The sequence below is a fragment of the Plecotus auritus genome (genome assembly GCF_963455305.1).
Source record: "Plecotus auritus genome assembly, chromosome: 9".
In the NCBI taxonomy this organism is placed as follows: Eukaryota; Metazoa; Chordata; class Mammalia; order Chiroptera; family Vespertilionidae; genus Plecotus; species Plecotus auritus.
The window spans coordinates 19,677,841-19,687,591 of NC_137783.1; the positions used below are offsets into that span (position 1 = coordinate 19,677,841).

A 9,751-nucleotide genomic window follows, 5' to 3' on the forward strand; every position below is an offset into this window, starting at 1 on the left:
AATTCTTAAGCTTTATCATAAAAATAAAGGGCATTTATATTATAAAAATATAAAAAATGCCATAAAATAAAGTCAGTTTTTGTAACACAAATTTAGAAATTTACATTCATAGTTCAGGATTAAGATTTTATTAGAGCAGTGTACTATTATTTTGATAAAGAAATAGTAGGCTTAATATTTGCCAATCAAATAGATACAATTCACTTTTCAATACTTCTGTTTAAGAACTGATGCAATACCAAACACTGAAATCTTATAAAAATGGACCAAATGTTACTAATCTCTACTGATCATTAGCAAATCTCACTGGTAAAGGCACCAAACTCCTTGCAAACCCTAGAGTTATATAAACATATTATCTTGCAACAATCTCCATTCACTCCCAGAACTTCATAGTTTGGTTTATTTTTGGTCTATCTGGTGTACAAATTTCATAGCAACATTTCATCATAGCACTTACTGTTACCTAATCTTCCTGTATTTGCTCTGCAGGTAGAGAAGCTCTCTGAAATAGATTTAACAACTTGTCTTCCCAGGGATGAGGGTCATCTTTTGTGCTGATCTAAGTTTGGTCTAGTCTCAAAAGATAAATCTGATGAGGTTAAGATGTGAAAGGGGATGGATGGAAGTGGAAGAGGGCATAGAGGGGATAAATGGTGATGGAAAAAACTAAATTAACTGAAAAATTTAAAAAAAAAGTTATTTGGATAGTTTTCTAAGCTTTCTAAGACTCATACTCAATTATTTAAGATCTACACTAATAAAAGAGAAAGATGCAAATTGACCCTACCTTTGCAATGCCCACCAGCCAATCAGGAGTGAGTATACAAATTAACCCAACAAAGACGGTGGGTTAATTTGCATACACAGGTGCCAAGCAGCCGCAGCGGGATGCAGGTGTTCTACACTGCCCCAGCCGCTCCGGGCCTTTGGGCAGCGTGGGAAGGCGGAAAGGCGGCTCCAGGCCAGAGCAAAGGTGGAAAGACAGCTCTGTCTGGAGCGAAGGCAGTGCCAGCAGCCAGGGGAAGGCAGGCCCATTCTTGCACGAATCTTTGTACATCGGGCCTCTAGTTTATGTATAATCTAAACCAGTGATTCTCAAACTTTAAAGTGCATCAAAATCATTTAGAAGGCTTGTTAATGGCAGACTGCTGAATTCTACCTCCACAGTTTCTGGTTCAGTGGTTCTGGAGTGGGGCCTGAGATTTGTATTTCTAGCAACTTAAAAAATTAAGGGCAGGAAACATTATTTTACTGAGTTTGATCAACAGTTGGAGAAAACCTAATGAAATCAGCTTCTACTACACAATCTTGTGTTATCAGTATTTCTTTAATAAGAGATACCAATATGATGCTAACAATTTTAAAATATTTTTAGATTTAGTATCTAAATATGATAAAGCAGTAGCCAAGCTAATTCAGTAATTATTTCACATACCAGGTTTGAAAGATTACTCTTTCCAGGTCTGACATCATTCTGTTTACTTTGTTCCTGCCTTGGTTGGTAATTTCTTTCTATACTAGAGGATTTTAAGGAAAGACTGTTTGCTTCTGAGAAAGAATTTTCTGAGTTGATTCTCTGTTCCATTTGCTCCCTTCTTAACTTCTTTAGTTCTCTTTCTTTGCAGTAAGAAGCTAGTGACAACTGGAACTTAGCTCCAAGTGGGCTTTCTCCTGGGTGATGCCTGGATAGGCTGCTTCTGCTGCTAAGACTTCTGGAGGTGTTCTTGAAGATGTCAGTTTCTGTCACTGTGGTCTGCTTTTTGGAATCTGCATTGGTCTTGCCTCGATCTCTATCATTCTTCTCCCTGCTATTTTCATGAGTGAACAGTGACTTCCTTCTCTCTGGAGATCGATGTTTTTTCTTTAGTGTCTTCATCTCTTTAGACAAGTGACATGAAGGAGGAACATAGACAGTCTTTGTAAGTGTCTTTGGACATTTGGTGGTTAGTGACACACAAGGCCGACATGACTCATGTACACCATGATCTTTAGGGTGCTCTTTAACACCTTTCATTAAAGCCTCTAAAATAGAGCTCTTTTCTGATGACAGCTTTTTGGGTTTAGATATTTTTGGCGAGGATAATTTCCTTTCAAACTGCTCTGTCCCAGTGATGGATAAACCACTTTCTCCATATTTGATGTTTGATTTTTGTGGAGAATCCAACATATGTCTGTCTAAATAGCCAATTAAAACACACAAATCACATGTTATTAAAAATATACAAACTATTTTGTATAAATATTTAAAGTATGAATAATACTAATCTATCACAAAAAAATTCAAATTGCTTATTTAGATGATGATACACATTTTATGGGGGGTGGGATTAAGACACAATTTAATTGTTAACAGCCTTACTTTCATAAGCCTTCCTTTTGCTATATCATGTAAGCTCCTTATGGCTCTATGAAATAAGTTACTGTATTAGAGAATCAAAACAGTATGCATTATGAAAATTGGCTAGAATTGTTTTAAAATATAGGAGCAAGTTTCTTCATGATGCTTAGAATTGTTTATCTTTGTAAAAAACTGCATTTTAGTTTTCAATTTTTAATACTGTTTAATCAAATTTATGAGTTTAGAGCAGATTTAAGAACTGAATCCATTTCCCTCTCCAAAAAAATCCCACAAAAATGCATCAGTAGTATACATACCTGGTTTTGAAGTTGGTCTGAAGAAATCTATAATTGACTGCTTCCTGAAAATAAAAGCATAACTAATATGGAATCACATAAGCTAATATTCAAACCTCAATAATTCAGAATAAGTAGAGAATACTAGCAGATTTATAGAATATAGGCTGGATTTCACTACCTAGTTTAATCAAAATCTGACAAGGGCAATAATGCTTTGCTGATTATAAACAATTGAAAATATAATTCACCACTTCCTGTAGGAATAAATTTATAAGTACAACTGAGGTTTATATAATCTATAGTACTAAAATGAGAAGATTGGAGTATAGATCCAGAGAATTGGTAGAGTGCTTCCTAGGGCTCAAAAGCTCACTACTACATAGAGTAAAAGATCTTGAGGGGATCTGATCCTATTCTTTGATTAACTTCAGTAATTTGATTTAAAATAATGCTTAATCAATGTTTGCTAAATGAATAATGGATATTGTAAAAACTGAGTAAAACCTGAAGAGACTCATCACAAGAGTAGATGGTAGAATGGGTCGATTTGGCTGGTCTGAGGTTGCAGCTGAAGAGTGTGCTGAGCAAAAGACAAAGGATCAAGTATTAACCTTATACTACTTTCTTGTATACTACAGTAAGATGCTAATCTAAGTAACAGCAGAAATTGGAATGAGTTCACAACTACATAGCGTTTCAAAAACCTTAATTTATCTAAAAGTTCTTTTTTTAAAAAATATTTTTATTGATTTCAGAGAGGAAGGAAGAGGGAGAGGGAGAGGAAGAGAGAAACATCAATAATGAGAGAGAATCACTGATTGGCTGCCTCCTACACGGCCCCTACTGGGGATGGAGTCTGCAACCCTGGCATGTGCCTTTGACTGGAATCGAACCCGGGACCCTTCAGTCCGCAGGCTGATACTCCATCCACTGAGCCAAACCAGCCAGGGCTATCTAAGAGTTCTTAAGTTATTAACAAGAATAACACATTACCTGGGGGAAAATAAAACAAAGAGAAAAGTTAACAAGAATAACAAAACCCAAATTGTTTTCATTTTTTAAAAGAATTTCTGCACCCTACAGTGAACACAAAGTGAAATACGACCATATTATCAGAATTCATATTCTGATTTGTTCATATCTTTAGAGTTATTTGTCAGCTGCATAAAGAGGGAATTATATCTAGAACAAAAAAATCAACCTGGCAAATATGGCTAAAATGTAATTATTTTATTGAAAGAGAATAAGCAATATTCTATGAGTTTCCCTAAACATTTATCCACTAGGAGGTTGGAATGCTCAGAGAAAATGAACAACCCAAGTCCCTTGAAGGTTTAGTTTCTTCTTCATCTTATATACTTTACTGATCACATTACAAGAGCAATGTCCACCTTTAACGGTTTATTGAGAGCCTACAATGTTTGTTTGAGATGCTGGTAGAAAAGTTAAAGAGGTTATGAAATGAATGAGTAATGGAAGGAAGAATCTATGCATTTGTTTTCATAAAATAAATTGGACATGTCACTACATGAGAGTCAAGAAACAAATGCTAGAGGTTCTGTAAAGGGAAGGATGATACCTTCAGCTATTGGTTGAGGAAAGAGAGATGGGACAGGATTAAAAAGTTAATTCAAAACAAGATAATACTAAATGTTTTTACATTAATTACTAAAAGTAACACTATATCTCTTTCCTAAAATATTAGATCACTGGCTCTTTTTTTTTCGATTCTTATACTAAGAGAAAAATGGTTTTGTAAAACACGCAGGATATTTGCAAAGTAACTATGAACGTTCAAGGAATGTTTCCTTAAGTTCTCATGCACAGAAATGTTTATTATTTATAACTAGTTAAAAAATTTATAACAGCTCACAAACCCTTATCTGAAACTTTTGGGGCCAAATGTATTTTAGAATTCTGGATTTTAGAAAGGCAGGTAACTTGGATGCAGTATGTAAAGCCCCCAGTGGGGTCTGATATTGCACCCTGTAGCAGTAAACACATTAATATTTTTCCAGCAAAACTCATGAATACTTACACTTAATGGGATAAAGACCATATACAGCCTTCCATTAGTTCTAGTCAGGTTTGGCTTCCAAGTAAGATGTGGTGCCAAACTTACTGAATACTTTTGGTTTTCATAGCTTCCTGACTTTCAGAATTAAGATAAGGGATTGTGGACCTGTTCTACAATAGCAGAAGATACATTTACTGTTAAACTTATGTTACAAGCTTTTAAACTTAAAATAAAAAAGACAGTACCAAGTGTGTAGAGAATTTAAACATGTTTTATTGTCAGAGGATGTCATTTGAAGAAATTCCCCATCTTTTTACATAGCTCCCACAAAAATCTTTACATAAAAACTGGCCTCTTGGATTGGAGAAAACATCACATTCCAAATGTGCATGTTCTTTCAAGTATGAATTATTGTTTATACTGAACTAAAAAGTAATTTGTGGGTTTCCCTTATCACACCTTACATAATTTCTCACCTACAATATAGAAAAAAACGGTTTATACTATTAAACCACTAGGATCAGTAGAACTGGCAAAGTACAGAAAACCACCTAGATGTGCACCGGTTAGGGCCCCGGGTCCAGCTATCGTAAAGGACAAGAATCACATTCTAAGGCGGGATCTCTGTAGCCATCCCGGCGGCGGTCACTAGACCGAGGACAGCGTCCCAACTACAGAAAAGAAAACTCGAACTCCCAGAAGCCGCCGCGCGGAGGCGGGGCGGAGGTTTGCCAGGCCCCAAAACGCTGAGGCCTGAGCTCGCGGAGGATGGCGGGAACTGGAAGAGCGGCCGTCCGCAGTCCTCCCTCATACCCTTGCCCCCGCGACCCGGCCCCTTCTCAAGCCCTCTGCACTGTACCTGTCCCCAGGACTCTCTGTTCTCTTTCCCGCTGCAGCAGGAGCGGTACTACCGGGTCTCAGATGGCAGCGCGGGGGCGACGACCCCGGGGCTGGGGATGAGGGGAAACCTGGCCTAGCGAGCATGCAGCGCCTTGTCATGTCGGCGCCGCTGGCGACGGCGGCATGAGCTGTGGCTGGAGAAGTTGGGTGCGTGGTTGCCGTCTTGTTGCTGGGTCTCGGGGAGGCTGTCGGAACAGAGGTGGGCGGCACCCCCTTCTCTCTTCATGGCGGTTCTCTCTCTTCGGAAGTGACTCTTGTGTGAGCGGGAAGGAACCAGAGGACTATCAGGGGGCGGGTCTTACTTGAAGAGTCGGGCTCTGATTGGCTGACACGGCGGTCATTCCCGTAGTGGCGCAATAGAAAGCCGCAGCCTCTCAGGAGAAGGAGGGGTTTCGGGAAGGGGAGGGGAGAAGGAAAACTGCCCCGCGGTCACGTGCGCGGGGCGGGGGCGGGGCGTGCTGCCCAGTCCTGCTCGCGTCAGCCTGGGCGGGCGCGCGGGGGCGGGAAGGCGCGGGCTGCCGTAGGCGCTGCAGCAGCAGGCGACACCAGGCTGGTCAAGAGCGAGGGGCGAGGTTTGCAAAAGCAAACCCGAGCAGCAGCTGCCCTCCTGGTCACACAATCGGGTCTAAGAAATCCCCAGCTGTTCATTACATCGTCTGTAACATCTAATACCAAAGTGCCCTAAAGCTGTCATCACTTCCTCGGTATTCTACACAGCCAGATCTGAAGACTTGCCCATTCTGTGAGCGTTCTTGTTAAGTGCTGTGGTGGATTTTTTTTTTTTTTTTCTTTAAGAAGGAAAAAACCCCATTGAAATAAAGACTGATTTTATTCCACAAAAACATTTTGCTTTTCAGCTGCTGAAAGAAGTTGTCCATGAAGGCTCTGCAGCCAGACTCCTTGGAGATTTTGAAAGGAACATAAGGTCAGGTTTCAATTACCCATGTTAAGTGTGGACAGCATAGATTAGTGAAAGCCCCAGCAATCTCCAATCCTTTGTAAATGGACTGGGCTATGGAGCCTGTGAGCCAGGGTTTTCCTTACAAACTGAGAGACTGGTCAGAGTATCCGAGCCTCAGTGTCCACGTCTATAGAGTGGGTATTCTACTTCTCTTGGTAATTGTAAACTGCCCAGTCTTGCTCGCGTTATGAAATAGATAAGCAATGCAAACTGTACAGTTGAGAGTCTCTCATGAAATAAGCACTGGGTAAATTAGAGTTCGTTCTTTAGACAGACTCTTACACTTTAATTTACAAAATCTTCCAGAGACAGGTCACATACTGTTATAACTATTAACCAAAATAGCCATCTCAAGGTTGTCTAAGCTTGAATTGGCAGGATGTTCAATCAGTTGGATGGAATAAAATCTTAAATGACACAAAAGGATTTAGACAGGTCTTTAAAGTTTATTGCACTGAGATTTAACTGCTTCAGTAGCTAAGGATGCCTGACTGACCTGAAATTCACCTCCTTTCTTTCCCAATTAGCCCTCAAGAGGAAGAATTAATGAGGAATAAAGTGGCAAACAAGGTGACAAAGTGGAGGGTAGAAGACCAGCAGTGAATGTACAGGTCTCACATTCATCCAAAAGCACTTATACACAGCTGTCTATATACTAGGTCAGTGGTCGGCAAACTCATTAGTCAACAGTGCCAAATATCAACAGTACAACGATTGAAATTTCTTTTGAGAGCCAAATATTTTTAAACTTCTTCTAACGCCACTTCTTCAAAATAGACTCGCCCAGGTCGTGGTATTTTGTGGAAGAGCCACACTCAAGGGGCCAAAGAGCCGCAGTTTGCCGACCACGGTACTAGGTAGTAGTGATGCAAGAAAGGAAATACTGCCCAGCCAGGTGTGGCCCAGTGGTTGAAGGTTGTTGCAGGAACCAAGAGATCACCGGTTCTATTCCCAGTGAGGGCATATGCTCTGGTTGCAGGCTGGATCTCCAGTTGGGGTGTGGGGGAGGCAGCTGACTGATGATTCTCTCTCATCATTGATGTTTCTGTCTATCTCTCCCTCTGCCTTCCTCTCTGAAATCAATAAAAATATTTTTTAAAAAGAAAGGAAAGACTAAAATGGGGGTCATTTCTAATAACGGAGAAGTTACTATACCTTGCGTTGTTCCTTATATAAAAAAGAACATAATAGAAGATGCTCAAAATGTGTTGAATGAATAACGGCATACATTGTTTATTAAGGGTTTTTACATGTATTATTTCCCACCTCTTGTGTTAGTGCTTTCTGTTGGATGTTTCTACACTAGTAAATCCCTGCTTCTATAGCAGCACATCTACAAAACATTTAATTTGATTCATTTCAGTGCATGGTCAGTCCATATAAAAAGAGTAATGCATCAAAACACGTTCTGCATGATCAATTAGTTGCTTTTCTTGGATTATCGTAGTTGAATCATCCAGCTTCCAAGGTATCACTTTAAAGTCTATACTCATGCTACCAAACAATAGTTTTCACATTTTCTTAATCTGAGCAACAGATTATGGAGTTAAGTGAGGCAAGAAATCCCTTGATCAATAAATGGAATGGAATCATAATGAAAACACAATTTAAAAAATCTCTTCTTAACAGGGAAGCAGTTATCTAAATCCGCAATAAGCATCAAGGATCTTCTTTGTTTAAGCTGTGCTTGAAAATGAAACAAATTTGGGTTGCAGAGTGAAATATGCTCAACATACTAACCAGAACTGCCGGGAATCTCTAAGGCTCTTATTTCCCCCCCTAATAGTGTTGGACAATCTATTTTGTGCTTACACATCTTCTCCCATTTTGAATGTGTATATACTGTGTGTGTGTGTGTGTGTGTGTGTGTGTGTGTGTGTGTGTGTTGATATAAGGCTTTTCACACATTCATTTGTAGAAGGCCAAAAATAGATGGCTAGGAAGCTGTACAGTAGGGGAAAGAACTTAAAGAGCCCAGGTATTGACACTTGAGGAGACAAGGGGAGAGAAAACTTCATGTGGCGCTAGGGGGAGAGGATGATGAATAAAGTAGATAAGACTGAATTAGACTTAAGACACAACTTCAGGCAGGGTTGGAAAAATAATTTGAAGATATTAAGCCAGACGACTTGAGATTGGGGGTATGGGGATAAGGACGCAAAGACCACAGGAATGGAGTGGTTTCTATGCAAGAAGCTTCTAGGGGGTACTGTTTAGCTCAGTTTAGCACCCGAGTTATTAAAGACAATAGAAGGAGCTCTGACTTTGGCCTTGATGGGGGGGATGGGGCAGCAGCAGGAAAAATGTTTCATGAACAACAGATCAAGTTTGCTGGGAGTGGCAAGCCCAACGTGGGAGTCCTGAGGAGTAGCCATACAGCTGATGCCAGAGATCACAAGCAGTCAGAAAGAAAACAGCTTGGGCAGACTGTCTCACACAGTACCTTATTTAGCAGGGAGTAAGAGAACAAAAGGTTAGATAAGATACAAAGAACGTCACGAAAAATCAGGGAACTCTAAAAGTAACTTCTAATGACATATTTTTGCTCTGAGATAGCTGTACTCTGGAATAAATTCTAAGGCGTTTGGAGGATGGGCTAGTGCAGCTGAGAGACAAAGGTGGGTTTGCTGCAGAGCTGCCTGCGGGTGGTCACGAGAGTGTGCGTAGGAGAGGGTAGAGGTTACCTGGGAAGGGGGATAAGGAATAGACTCAGAGAAACAGGAAATAATTAACTTGAGAACCTGACAGAGAAAGGAAGACCACGTGACGATCCAAAGAGGGGCAGGCAGTTCCAGCATCTCGAGATCTACACAAATCATTTTTCCAATAGATGCTGGACTCAAAACTGCCCAACAAGTGCTTGGAAAAAGCCTTGCCTTGGTTTGAAGGGGCTGCTGGGGAAAAGTGAAATGTAATACAATGTCATGTCATGTAACTTAACTTCCTGGGAGTAATTAGTAAAACTCTGAAAAACCAGATCTAATGTTTAGGAAAGTAGGTTTCTTGTTATTTTATAATGAAACTAGAAGCCCGGTTCACGAAATTCATGCACGGGGTGGGGGTGGTGTCCCTCAGCCCAGCCTGCACGCTCTCCAATCTGGGACTCCTCAAGGGATGTCCGACGGGCAGTCGGACATCCCTATCACAATCCAGGACTGCTGGCTCCCAACTGCTCGCTTGCCTGCCTTCCTGATTGCCCCTAACTGCTTCTGCCTGCCAGCCTGATCACCCCC

General features: G+C 40.5%; 1 protein-coding gene across 2 annotated transcripts in view; it reads right to left on the reverse strand.

Annotated features, from left to right (window-relative positions):
* Positions 1-5,807, reverse strand: part of SLF2 (SMC5-SMC6 complex localization factor 2) — a 42,502-nt gene extending 36,695 nt beyond the window's left edge. The window contains exons 1-3 of one of the 2 annotated variants that reach the window (XM_080642327.1): positions 5,517-5,807; positions 2,659-2,702; positions 1,439-2,178 (exon numbers count right to left, since the gene is read on the reverse strand). In XM_080642327.1, the coding sequence (XP_080498453.1) occupies positions 1,439-2,178; positions 2,659-2,702; positions 5,517-5,656 (924 nt within the window). In that variant the 5' untranslated portion in view covers positions 5,657-5,807. The remainder of the gene's footprint in view (positions 1-1,438; positions 2,179-2,658; positions 2,703-5,516) is intronic. The other variant, XM_080642328.1, reaches the window with a different exon arrangement.
* Positions 5,808-9,751: the final 3,944 nt, after the last annotated feature.